Here is a 14,348-nt window from a genome sequence, read left to right on the forward strand (position 1 = left end):
TCCCAAAGACATTTGTTTTCTCTCTTGTTACAAGTGAACCTCCATTTGGCATTTTTCATACTCCTATGTATAGGTTTCCTCTATTAGGCAGTGAGCTTCTTTCACAGGTATCGTTTTTCCTTGTATCCCAGCTCCTGCCAATTGGAAAGGTGGGCGTTCGACCAATGTTGAACAAGTGCATGAATAAACGCATGGATGTATAATTATTACAAAGTGATGGTGAACTCAAGGTACCAAAACTGTTTAACAGTTTACATAGGCCAAGTCAATTAATGTTGTCAAATTAAGCTGTGAGAACAGGGAAGGCAGCCTAAGACACTAATCTATGCATTTTTCTTTTATTTGGCCTGAAACAAACACCCGTCCATTGTGCTGCCTTTTATCGTTCCTAAGAGTCAGTTGTCTCAGAAACAGGATCTAAAGGTACAAATGGGAAATTACCACAGCGTAGTTTTTATTTCCTGCTTTTGGGTATCTGGTTGGACTACTTAAGCTCGACTTGTTAAACTTCAGTAAATGCCCATCCCACATGATTTGACTCATAGATCCTCTTCTGTCCACAGGCAGTCATCTCCGGAGGAGAGGGGAGAGAACTCTCCAATGCTGTGTCTACTCAGGGACTCCAGAGAGCAATGGCATATCGTTCTGACTTAGAGCATTTGGATGAAGATGGATACACTCAACTGGACTTCAATTCCAGGAGACCTGTGGTCTCAGAGAAAGGTATTTTTTTTTTCTTTCTCTCTGCATTCAGCACTCTCATTCTCATCAACAAAAACACTTAAGTGAAGAAAATTTGAGAAACTTGTGATTTTTTAAGCCTTTATTGATATATTTTTAATGTTTCCAGAAGTTAATGAAGATAATTTCAATGTGCACTAAGGCTTTTTTTCATGGAAACTATTCAGTGACTAATTATTAGCATTTAAATTAATTATGTATGATAACAGAAAATACAATTTCTCTGTTTTATAGAAATAAACACTTCTTCCATGAGGGATTGGTAATAAGTGTGATGACATACAAAGATAAAGGAATTTCTATACGAGTGACTTGTTACTCTTACCTGTTTGACAGGAAAGAGTAGATTGTAGAATGAATGTCAAGGAAACTTAAAGAAGCGATATGAACAACACAGGAAAAAGGAGAAAAGAAAGAAAGAGAAGGGTGAAAAGATGGATGACAGGTGACCAAAAAGAAAGAAAGAAAGAACTAAAAAACCCCAGCAACTTCTAATTTTGTAATAAAGGCCAAAGAAGTCATAAGGTTTAGAATCCGGAGCTTGATATACATTTTTGTGGTAAGAGATTGATTTGCCTTTTTTTTTTTTTTTTTAACCAAAAAGGCATTCTTGGCATTCTGGTGAAGAAAAACATATTTTAGATGGAAAGATTCCATTAGCAAGGCATGAGTCTTAAAATGTAAAAGAAATGAAATATGGAGAAGGGCATTAAAGAATGTCTTTTTTCATAGAATGGGTGATTTAGTCTCCTCAGTGATTCTTTTATTTGTCACTTCTATGAAATGCTCTTACTGTTTATTCTCAGTGAAAAGCAGAGATATGTTCGTGGTGTGGTGATGTTAATACAAAAATCACTTCCCTGCTATCTTCGAGAGAGAGATGAATCACGGGGTTTGACATGAGCATTTGCTTTCTTCTGCTTTCTGGTTATTCACATTGCACAATTATTTTCCTCTTTCCATTTATGCAATTCTTTTCTTGGGTAACCTGTAGGGGAAGAGTGGAAAAACTGGATGAGGCAAGAGGTGGAGAGGCATGTGTTTATGTATGTGTGTGGACAAGCAGGGTCTTGTAACCACAAGCCTACAATGTGCCAGCAGTCTCTAAGCTAGGTGCTTTTACATGTGTTAGCTCTTTTAATTCCCACGATAATCCTTTGAGGTATTATCACCCTAATTTCACACACACACACACACACACACACACACACACACACACACACACACAATTTAAAAAACAGAGGAAGTAATTTGCCGTACTTACATCGTGCACAAATAAATGAAAAAAGGGAGGTTTTCCTTCGTAATCAGTGCTATTTCTCCTACATTAAGTTCTCAGAATGAGTGGAATTCAGAGATCCTAGTAGTTTCAAGACCTTATTAATAGGTGTTAATAAGGTACTGAAATTAGGAGTGTACAGATATCAAGGTAGTGTACTGAAATTACAGTCCCAGCAACTGAAGAAGAGGTATTCATTCTAAAGGTGGAGAAAAACCCAGGCTCAGCCTGGATGACTAGGTTGTCTAGACACTGGTGATCAATGACTCACTTTAGAATTTTCCAGATTTTGATGAACTGGAGAATTAAAGTGTCCATAACCCGTCATCCTCTTTGTTCATTTTCTGCTCCCTCTGGGACCTCAGGAAATCGTGCTACTTTTCCTTGGCGTCTCATTGCTGTGATTTTGGGCGTCTTGTGCTTGGTGATCCTGGTGATAGCTGTGGTCCTGGGTACCAAGAGTGAGTATTTGTGGGGGGGACTAACAGAAGCAACAGATAGTGTAAGCCAGATGCTCTTTTAAGGGCTTCACATGCATAATATCATTTAATTTGTACATTAACTCTATTGAATTGGTGCTATTAATCCCTATTTTACTCATAAGGGACCTAAGCTAGTTAGTAGTGGGATCATGATTAGAAATTTAGGTGATCATCTAAAAAACTCATATTCTTAACTGCATTGCTCTACTCTCTTCCTTGAACAACTGGTTACAAAGCTGTAAAATTTGAAGGATAAATTAATGGAAGGAAACCTGTGGAGCAGAAGGAAGGACAATATGGTCCAATCTTCCTAACAAAATAAATTCACTAAAGGGAATATTAGTTATTTTTATGAGTCTCATGATTTAAAGAAATTGTTTTATATCTGATATTTAATATAAACTCCTTTGAATATACCAAGAATTTCCTGAGGCATTTACTAAGTACTAAGTAGATATTTTGTGATAAACGAAAACCTTTTCTTAGATGTTATATCTCATGCTTTCTGTTGTCAATAAAGTAATATTGTGCCTTCAGAGAGTCTTCATGATGTTCCTTTAATAAGTCAAATTTTTTATCGAGTACATTCTATGTTATAGGTACTGGGCAGGTCCTCAAGGACATTTCATTTTCTAAATAATGGAAGAAAGATGGAAGAATTATTGCTATTTCAAACCTATCATGGCTCCAGCTGACTCTATGCCATTTGGCTCCTGCTGCCTTTCTCACTCTCTTTCTTCTTTACCTGCTTCTTTTTTCCCTTTATCACTATGCTTCCTTCATTGAAGTTACTTCTTTCCACCTCTTTTATCTATCAATCTATCTCTTTATCTATGCATTATCTATCTATCATCTCTAGCTCTTCATCAGCAATGTATCATATATTTATCATTACTCATGAATGTATCCCTTTATATTTCAATAACATATGGGTTTGGGGATTTTAATTTTTAAAGCTAGCAGAATGACTCTTTTTTTCTGTCACTATTATTGCTCTTGGTTTATGAAGCTATTTGGAGATCCAGTTCAGGGAACAACCCATTGAAGAATGACAACTTTCCATCAAGAAATAAAAAGAACTACAGTCAACCCACACAATCATCTCTAGAAGAGATTGTGGCTCCTACCAAGGCTCTCAATACCACAGGCAAGGGCAGAGTTAAAGGCTTAATAGAATCATTAATTCAAAAGGGTTAATTCTTGGTGCTAATGCCTGGGACAGGGGGGTAAAGAAAGAATGCTTAGATCCAATGTAATTGTGTATTTAAGACAAGCATACTTATCACTGTTATTTTAGTATAATGTGTCCCTGTCATATATTCAATAAAGTGGTATTATAAACATGCCATCCACTTGGCTGAACAGCTCTAAGTTGGACTTAATTCTTTTTTTAAATAAGTAACCGATTTATCACTAGCTGTGTGCTTAGAGCTGCAGAAGATCATATAATTTGATACAAAGGAAAGAAAAGTGTTCTCTTCCCTTATGGAATTGACATTTTTAAAGTGATATAGATAGAATAAGAAATAGAACACTAGAAAGAAAAAATGACAGGGAAAGAAAATGAAGGGAAAATGTTGCCAAGAATTAAGCTAAATTAAAAACACACAAAAGCGATAGACTTAATATATATATATTCCTGAAAACTCTGGTTAAATTTGTCATTAATCATATGATTTCATTACAATTTTACATACTCTTGCCATTACTTCTAATTGCATCATAATTGACTATGACAGTATTTTTACTTCAATTTTCCATCTCTGGACCCACACCTTCTCACTATTTTTATCAAGTAGCTAATAATATATGACAGAGATGCTCTGTAATGTGAATAATTGCCCTTATATTTCTCATTTTGAAATTCACATTCCGAAACAGACCCCACACCGTAAAATAAATAATATGAAATTACTGTGTCCCTCAATGATTGATTTTGAGTGAATTTATCTTAGGGAGTTATCATGGAGAAAGGGAGTTCTGGGCTGAATTTGGAGGAATGAAAGACAAGTCAAAAAAGAAAGAACATTGGCTGTCTGAAACACTGTTTAAAGTGACTCAATTCATTTTTTAATTTCCATTGAATAGGGAGATTTGAATGTATTCTTTTCTCTAAAATCATCTCTCTATAGTTTGAATTGAAAATAAAATATACGAAGGGCAACTCATTGATTATTTATGTGTCCTTAAGGTGGATGGTGCTTATAGTAAAAGAGTGAATTAGTATGCTGTGAACCTCATGGTACTTAATTTTTTTTTTTATTTCCAGGAGTTCTTTCTAGCCCTTGTCCCCCTAATTGGATCACACACGAGAAGAGCTGTTACCTATTTAGCACATCACTAGATTCCTGGAATAGTAGCAAAAGACGATGCTCTCAGCTGGGCTCTAATCTCCTGAAGATAGACAGCTCGAAAGAATTGGTAAGCATAGCTTCAATTATAATTATCTGTAGTCTATATTGTGCAGGAAAATAGAGGGAGATTTCAGGCAATGACCATTTGACAATTTTCCCTAAGAGAAAGTCATTTTTAATGTTCTCCATAATTGTAATAACAGTATTCATTAAGCATGTAAAGTATATATGTTCTTATTTTCAATAAATTAATTTTAGAAATAACCATGTTCTACTTTAAAACAAATTATTTAAAAAATACTTCATGTTTGCATGACTATAATAATCATGCCACTACTCGGTTTTGTGGGTTTGTATTTCAATTTTTAAATTTGGTTGAGTAAAATAGAAAATTCTCTCTCATCATTATGATTATCAAGAAAAATAGCAGCAATGATAATATTCATTTATAAATTATTTACCCTTTGCAAGATACTGGAGAATGCAAAGAGGCTTAAAAAGTAAACTTGCTATTTCAGGGTTCATATAACTTACTAAGAAAAAAGAAGTAACTCAGCAGCTGTTAAAAGTCAAACATATATGGTATTGGCAACTAATGCTACTGGAGTTTAGAGAGATTCTTGTTGACATAAATGTTACAGAAAAAATGGGACTTACACTAGAATAAAATGTAGAACTCAGATGAAATATGAGAAAAGATTAATAGTCAGGAAACATTCTACACTGTAAATCTGAACTAATCCTAAACTGCTACATCTGCTTTTATTACTTGTACTCTTTGTTTCTGTAATATCTTACCCAATAGTTGTAGTTCACATTAAAGCAAATTAAATTAGATATACGGCAAAGGATGAAAATTGGTATAGAAGTCTGTCTGACTTTTAGAGCAGCCTGTAATCGACAGTAGGTTGTCCTGTGCTTGTCAACAATTCAAATGTCTTCATTGAACTCCAGAATATTTATTCAGAAGACATTCAGTAGAACTAAATTATTTTTAAGTTGTCATCAACTCAGAGAAGCATTTCCCGACAAAGGTAGTATTAATATACATTTTTAATTTCAGGAGAAAATAGTGGCCTATAATCCATGAAAATTGCCCTGGGGGCCTGTCATCCTTAGATTTTGTCAGGTAGAGTTGAATGGACGCAGTACAATGTTGACATCGTGAATTTGTTCTTTACTGGAAAAATAAATGACAATGAATCCAGAGAAATGAAATATGCCTTTGAGACATTCAATGACACTCAAGAATTGGCAGCTCTTTGTGGGTTGTCATTAGCTTACACATCCTTTACCAAAGTGATTCAATCAGTTGTGTTTTCTCCATGTCTGTAGTAATAGTGTCTCTCTCCACCCCCGCCCCCTCCCCGCCATACGTGATTGTATTTCTGTTTCACCACAGGAATTTATAGGAAGGCAGGTGTCTTCCCAACCAGATAATTCATTTTGGATAGGGCTCTCTCACCCTCAGACTGAAGGACCATGGCTCTGGGAAGATGGATCAATAGTCTCTTCTAAGTTGTGAGTATCTAGAGAGACAAAGCTTCACCCTCTTTCTCAGAGAGAAAAAAGCATGTTGAGCGGTTAGGAACCTGATTTCTGGCCATATATGAGAAAGAGAAAGATACACGGTGAGGGGGAGAGAGAGTGAGCCAGGGAAAAAGAAGGGGGTGGAGGGGGACTTTAGAGTCAGGAGTGGAGAGGCGCTCGGGGCTGTCAACACAGGCTTGTCAACTTGGCTTTCTTTGCAGGAGGGCATCTACAGCATCCGCCTGAAGTTGTCCGTTCAAGGAGCAGTCACTCAGTGTCACTGTGGTTCAGAGCATGGGCTCTAAATTCAGGCCTCAGCTTGAGGTCGTGATTAGCCCACTCGCTGATTATGTGACATTGAACAAGTCACTTTACGTCTCTAAGTCCCACTTTCCTTACACAGAAATGAGAATAGAAAGCGTACCTGCCTCTTAGAGTTTTGAGACAAAAGGTATGAAAGTAAAATCAGTCAGCACAGTGTCTTGCACATAGTTAACGTGTGGCACATACTATTATCCAGTTAAAAAGCAACCATGTCTCACGTATTATAGCTATTCTAAACACATTTTACATTTACACGAATATTCTTTCTTGTGTTTTGAAGCCTTTCTCATTGCAATTGTTATCCATTTTCTTTTTAATGTCTGCAGAATACAAAATTACATCCCCCTTTTAGGTTCCTATTATTGGTGTGTATGTGTGTTTCTCTCCTTGTTTTTTCATCAGTCTCAGTAGGTGTATTGTTCAATTTAGTCCTTTAAGGAAAACAACTTTTGACTTTGTTGATTCTCTCCGGTTTTACTATTTCTTTTAATTTTGATTGTCATCTTTACTACTTCCTCCCATTCAATTTCTTTGTGTTAAAGTGGCTATTCTGTCTCTAACTCCTTGTATTGGATGCTTGACTCAGGAATTTCAGCCTTTCTTTTTCTCAAGTATGTGCATGTAAGGCTATAATTTAATGTATTTTCATTCTTATTCGGTTCAAAATACTTTCTGATTTCCATTGTGAGTTGTTCTCTGAGTTATTTAAAAACGTATTTCTTAATTTACAAACATAGTTTTTCTTCAGTTATCCCTTTGTTTTAGGTTTCAGGATCAGTTCCACGGTGATCAGAGAGCATACTTCCTGTGATTGCAGTTCTGATTTTCATGTACTTCTTCCTATACTAAGAGAATAGTATTAACATATTCCGCTGTCATTCCACTTGTAGTTCTGTTCACATTTTATTTGATATGTTGAAGCCATATTTATTCAATATGATATAGGCATATATAGATTTAGAATTGCTATGTCTTCCCATTCAATGTTCTTTTTTTTCTTTCATTCTGACTTTTGAATTAAATCAATACTTTTTACTTTTCAATATTTTCTTCTATTAATTTGGAGTTTACTGTTTTATTAATCTTTTAATAGTTACTCAAGAGATTACAACAGGTATTCTTCAGTCATAAAAGTCTGATATTAACTGGCATTGTTTTGTTCTTCCCGACCTATACAAACATCGTAGAACATTCCTTTACTCTGTTTACTCCCTCCTCAGTTTATATGTTACTATATTTATGCATTTTAATGCTGACACATATTTTCCCGCACTTGAATATATGTAAAAGTGGTATATGTCTTACAGTTGATGGCCTTTTATAATCACTGTACACCTGGACTGAAGTTGAGCTCTGTCAAGAAGGGTTAGCATTTGTCTCTGCCAGTCGGAGAGGGGCTCCACAAACCAGAGGCTATTTTAAGTTAAATACTGCACTTGGATTGTTTTGGAGTACACTGGTATTATGGATTAAGGTGCAAGAACTGTATGAGTAGCAGCTAGTGGTTCAACTTCTCAGGGGATATAAGCTTTTTCCTCTCAATTCCACCTGGTGGACAGATGGAGACATGCATGTTTCCTAGTTTTTTCTGTTGGGCAGTTCTATTTCTCATTTACTACTGCATCAGAATAGCCCTTTGTTTTCCAGCTTCTGCAGGATCTTGTATAATCCCCATCTTGGATGAATTTTATTTCACAGTATTAGATCATATGAATGGTATACCTTACGATTGATGGCATCTTGGATGCAATACCATAGCCCTTGAAAACACTAGATGTATATAGATTTACGTAGGCATGTTCATTTAGATTTGCCCACATATTTATGGTTTTTATTGTTGCTTATTTCTTTCTGTCTCTCCTACCTTGCATTTTGAATCATTTTCCTTCAGCCTGAAGAATATTCTTCAATATTTCTTCAGAGTAATTCTACTAGAGTTGAATTCTCTGTTTACTTAAAATTGCCATTTCAACTTTTCTAAAAAATATATTTATTCAGTATAAGATTAGAAGCTTGTGGTTTTATTCTCTCAGAAATTCAAAAATATTGTTCCGCTGTTTTCCACTTTTTATTGTTATTTGTGAGAGGTCATCTGTTTGAAGGTAAAATATGCTTGCTTCAAATTTCACTTTCTCCCCGTCTATCTTTCTTTTTCTGCGATTCCAGTTACATCCATTATAGTCCACTTTATAACACCTCATATTATTATACTTTTGCTTTTTCCTATATTTTTTATCCTTTTGTGTCTTTTTGCTTTTATCTATGTACTTACTTCTCATATGTCTTCCCATTCACTTACTGCTAAAAGCCTCCATTAAGTTTTTCAATTTTGTTTATTAAATTTTTCAGTTCTATAATTTCAGCTTGGTTCTTTCTCAGATATACCCTGTCACCATGTATAATTCCTAATTTTCTCCCAACATTCTTGATATTGTCTTTTAACTCCTAGAATACACTAACCATAGTTTTAACATCTGTGTCTGATAATTCCAATGTCTTATACTCACATGTATCTGTTTATATATATTATATCTTTCCCTTATTTTATTTGTATTCATTTGTTTTGTTATAAGCCTGGTTATTTTTGATAGTACATTTAACATGGTATCTTAAAATGTTTGTAGAATTAATTAGAAGTTTCCAGAGTGGCTTTTCATTTGCTTCTGGCAGGCACCATTGGGTGTGAATGGTACAAACCACTGAGTGTGATCACATTTGAATCACAGCACCACTTAACTATTTTACCTTTACTAGCCCAAAGCACAGTAGATTCATTAACAATCCACAAAATATATTTTATACTTTTCCGTAGCGCTTGTTTGTCATGAGTTTCCTTTTGCTATTTTAAACATATGACTAGAGGATTCTTTCTGTAATCACAAGTGTGGGTCCAAATGAACATTTTGATATATTACCACTCCTTGGTTTTCTGGGTGGCAGTAACTTAATCTAGCTATGTCCATACCCAAAGAACCATCTGGATGTTAAGAAACATTTTTGGAGAAAAATGCTGATTTGAGTTCTCCCTGAGGCCTGGATTAAAGTAGTTGATCTTAGTCTTTGTCATTTCTACAGCATAATTCTAGCATTCCTCTGGGGGAGGAACAAGAGATAGACACCCAGGAGGAAGAGCATCACAATATATCTTTTGCACGGAGGCTCGGTGATGTTCTTTGAGCTTGACTGATTAACGCTGCTCTTCAGCACACGGAAGAGCAAATACAGGGTCATGCTTCCATTTACCCACAGTAATTATCATAACTGCCAATCATTATACTGTAGTATAATTATGCCTTCACGATGCATTAAGATATGCAGGGTTATTTGCCCTGCCTTTGAATGGCCTTGGCATTTGTAACTCTTCACTTAGTTTTAGATTCCTTTCAGCATTAATTCTTCTGCTTGGTCTACTCACTAAATATACCCAAATAGTAATTTCACTAAACTGTTGCTTCACTCATAAGTAAATATCTAGGTAATAGGCTGAAGATAAGAACTTTCTATTGAGTATTAAATGGTTTTTCTTTCTTTTCAGGGGCTTTATTTAATTTTATGCAGCTGGTATTATTTCTTGAAAAAAAAATTGAATCATTTTCCTGCCTCGATAAATGGAGACTATTCTTTTACCACCAAGAATCAATACCATCTAAATTCAAGATTCCTTTTCCGATAATATAGACACTTCACAACTCTTTTTGCTAATATCCTTAGCAATTTATTTCAGCACCCTGTAGAGAGTATTTCTTATGTTTGTTCTCATTACCTGACTGTCTTTTATTTTAACAGGTTTCAAATCAGAAGCACAGCTACCCAGGAGAACTCGTCTCACAATTGTGCATGGATTCACATGTCAATCATTTTTGACCAGCTCTGTAATGTGTCCTCCTACAGCATTTGTGAGAAGAAGCTGTCAGTGTAAGGGAGAGGATGCAGGACGAGAGAGAAGCATGTGAGACAGTAAGGAGAACAGAAAACAAAACAGAAAAGAGTGATATTTGAGGCCAAAATAAGTGCTGAACCTGTTAAGAGAGCTCAGCAAACTTTAATCCTAGCTGAGAAACAGGATGAAGAAGCTGTGATTTCTGGATTTGTCTACACATCTGCCAGTGTTATGTTTTAGCTAATGGAGCTGTAGACACGAAATCAGGGCAGCTAAGCAGGAATTTTTATTCTACCATTGACTTGGTATTTACCTGGGATAAGCTATAAGTCCTTGGCGCTTCCAGGGAATTTTAAGTTTTGGTTCTACTAGAGTTGTTTTTGTTCTCAAAAAGGGTCACTGGAGTACACACCGTGTGTTTCTGTGACTTGTTCCTCAACGTGTAGCAGTATATCAGACACGGGCAGAAGGCAAAATCTACTTCTGAACCTCTAAATGAAGAAATAGAAAAAAACATCTTCACTGTAATCATAGTTATTTTATTATTTTCACCAATATGAACATGATTATGATGATGACTATCAAAAAATAGCAACTTCAACATTTTCCCTTCAATTGAATAACCCAGAGGCTATCTCTGCCATATTTCTGACATAAAATTCTGTATAATGTGAAACTATAGGGAAACTGCTCTCACAGACAGAACAGCTTTCTACTTTTTAAATACTACCATCCAAAAAATAAAATCTGGTAAGAAATATAAAAAAGTAACCAATCTCATTGGCAGAAGTATTAACGTTTTGTAATGCAAAATATGTTTTATTATTTTTATGATGTACTGTTTTCCAATTTTTACCAACTTCTGACTGACCACTACAAAAAGGTATTATTGGAATGTAACTATGTTTCCTCATATGATTTGTATCATTTTCTTTTAAACTTTCCCACTTCATCTTCTCATTTTTAATGAAAATCTCTATCTTATTGGGGAGGCATTTATAGCTCTGTCATGTTGATTAATATGTAAACAGGAATTGTGCCAAGTTCACTTAATTGTTCACTTTTAAATGGTTAATTTTATGTTATGCAAATTTCATCTCAATAAAAAATGATTATCAAGGAAACTTTGGCCTCCAAATTATGTGCCTGTGTATAACAATTGCTATCACAATTTTGATGATAGATTTGGTACTGAGGAGCGGGTACGTGTAGTAGATAGTTCCGTGTCGCATCATGAGTTTCAGATCTCAAGGATTTAAGAAATCTATGAGAGGAACACAGGAATTTTTATGCCCTTTGCCATTGCCTTTTAATATACAAATGTGTGTTGTCACTATTTGAAAAAAACAAAAAAACCATGTAGAGTGGGCAGAGATAATTCAGGCTCAGAGTATGAGTATGATTAATGATTTAAGTAGTTGATTAAGGCACAGGATGGGGTTTTAAAGAGATGCTGAGTATTTTAATTTTGTTTTTGGTTTGATTGATTCCTCCTGGGTTCCCAGGATGGGGTGGATGAGTCCACAAAATCATGACAATCAAGGAAAATGATTCTGGGTGCTGAAAACCAAGCTGTACTAATACAGAACAGACAGGCTAGGCAAGAATAAGAACCCATGATGTGGAGGTGAAGGCACAAGCATGACAAAAATGATGGTGTCTAGTTAGATTGCTCCAGAGTGTCCAAGGAGTATTATACCTGACCTATTGACACACGTTTATATTGTGGCCTGCGTGGAAACACACATTAATGAACCGGAAATATCCGTACTTTTCCAAGAGGCAGAAAAAAGAAAGCAGCTGCTAGTTGATGCTGACTATTGGGTAAATTCAAGATGAGTAATGGCCATACTAGAGGAAGCACTTGCCTCCTGAAGGACCACCATCTTCACTGGCCTGCTTATGGCAGTAGTTTGTGAAGTAGGCTCCGGGCATTCGCCCCGATCCCTCTCCAGTCCATTTTCAAACAGAGCAGAGTAAGTCTGTTAAATTTAAATCAAATCATGGCAGTGCTCTGCTTGAAACTCTCATCAACTTCTCATATGTCTCAGAGTAAAATTAAAGAAAACAAAAAATGAAATACCTTTGTAACTGTCTGTCAACCCTCCGTACGCCAGCTGTCTTTCCTTCTTTGAGCTAATCCACTTCTCTCCTCTTCTCTGGTTGCCATCAGGATGCTGCTTCGCTGTTGTTTCCCCACCACACCTGGCCTGCTTTCACCTCAGGATCTTTGTGACTCCTATCCCCTTCACTGGAGTGATTCTTACCTGAGCTATCACCTTCTTAATGAGGCTTACTCTGATTAACTTATTTAAGATTACCAACCTTCCTTCTACATTCTTAGTATCCCTTACCTTCTAGATATTTGCCATAACACTTATTACAATCTAATATACTCTACTATTTCCTTACTTATTATCACTGTCTTTCTCCGTAGAACATAGGCTCTAAAAGGACAGAGAGCTTCGTTTTACGCCAATATATCCAAGACTCTGAGACTAGGACCTGTCATATAGCAAATGCTCAAAAAATATTTTTGTTGTTGAAAAAGTAAGTACTTAAGGAAAAGTAGTTTAAATGTTAATGTAGGTTGTCTATAAAAATTTATCAAGAATTCATGTGAATAACAGAAGTTTGGGAAATAATACTAATTGCTATTTCATTAGAATCATAATTAGAGGCCTCTCCTAAGCGCATTTTTTCTGACCCCAGCCGTCACAGTTTCTAATATTGTATCTTTCTGCTTCATTCTCGTATGTGCTTCATGTACCACCACCTTCAAAATTTTTACTGCCTTCTCTCCTATGGCCCTCCCTAATATTCAACCAATGCAAAAATAATTTTTGATTTCTCACTTTTTACAAGACGCTATGCAAGAGGAAGGTCACCTTAGGTTTCTTTCATTTAGGATAATGTGATGAACAACACACAGCGTGAAACACTTGTGAATCTACGATGTCTGCTTCCTGATAGATCTCTTATGGGGTCTGGCTGCCCCACTCAAGCATTTTACATACTCCTTTATATTTATCACGCCTGATTTGGCCCAGTTATCACCCGACCTCTAGCAAAGTACGGATTCAGAAAGAATTTTTGAACATTGTCTAAAACAATCTCCTCTTTCCTTCTCAGTTTAGGAATTTTAAGCACAAATTGTTATTTGCTTTTCCAAAGCCACAAGGTGGTTAGGAATGACCACCTTGCTATGATTTGAATGTGCCCCCTCCAAAATTCAGTTGTTCCAGCATGGTAGTGCTGAGAGACTGGTGTTTTAGAGGTGGATCCTCCCTTGTGAATGGGATTAAGGCCCTTATGAAAGAGTGTTCATGCCTCTTTTTACTTCACAAAAGGTTAATTGGTTTTCCAAAGCTACATGGTGGTTAGGAATAGCTCTGAAAGTCCTGACTCCCAGTAAAATGAGTAATTCCCCATAATTGTTAAGTACCAATGTGCTATAAAATGTTTAATCGAGTCCAGATACTATAAGAAGAAAGATCATTGAAGTGCCAACAGGAGAGCACTTTTAAAGCTAACTCTGTCACTAAGCGGCTATATGACTTTGGCCCAATCACTTCACCTAGCTGGGCTTCAATTTCTCTTTTTGTAAAATGAAAAAGTAGAGTTGATTAGATGATCTCTAGAGGACTCTTGTGCTGACATTCCATGCATATGATGCTTTACACTATGCCCTTGCAAAAAGAAGGAGCTGGATCCTATAGTCTTTTCTCTTTTCATGAAGGTGCAAAGAGGTGAGACTT

At 35.9% G+C, this 14,348-nt stretch overlaps 1 protein-coding gene across 4 annotated transcripts; it reads left to right on the plus strand.

The window, feature by feature from the left end:
• The first annotated feature begins 632 nt into the window (after positions 1–632).
• CLEC7A (C-type lectin domain containing 7A) lies at positions 633–10,629 on the plus strand. 4 transcript variants are annotated; one of them, XM_063076086.1, is made up of 6 exons: positions 633–723; positions 2,386–2,481; positions 3,512–3,649; positions 4,772–4,923; positions 6,259–6,377; positions 10,497–10,629. In XM_063076086.1, the coding sequence occupies exons 1-6, from the start codon at positions 633–635 to the stop codon at positions 10,627–10,629; spliced, it is 729 nt and encodes a 242-aa protein (XP_062932156.1). The 4 variants fall into 4 exon arrangements, with proteins under 4 accessions (XP_062932156.1, XP_062932157.1, XP_062932158.1 ...); XM_063076087.1 differs by lacking the exon at positions 3,512–3,649; XM_063076088.1 differs by lacking the exons at positions 2,386–2,481; positions 3,512–3,649.
• Positions 10,630–14,348: the final 3,719 nt, after the last annotated feature.

The sequence above is a fragment of the Cynocephalus volans genome, chromosome 12 (assembly GCF_027409185.1).
Source record: "Cynocephalus volans isolate mCynVol1 chromosome 12, mCynVol1.pri, whole genome shotgun sequence".
Classification (NCBI taxonomy): Eukaryota; Metazoa; Chordata; class Mammalia; order Dermoptera; family Cynocephalidae; genus Cynocephalus; species Cynocephalus volans.

Bases quoted from the DNA above. Each gene is read 5' to 3' on its own strand.
- CLEC7A (XM_063076086.1), top strand. From the start codon at position 633: ATGGCATATCGTTCTGACTTAGAGCATTTGGATGAAGATGGATACACT. The intron at 2,482-3,511 runs GTGAGTATTTGT...TGGTTTATGAAG, and splicing joins TGTGGTCCTGGGTACCAAGA to CTATTTGGAGATCCAGTTCA. The intron at 3,650-4,771 runs GCAAGGGCAGAG...TTTTATTTCCAG, and splicing joins CAAGGCTCTCAATACCACAG to GAGTTCTTTCTAGCCCTTGT.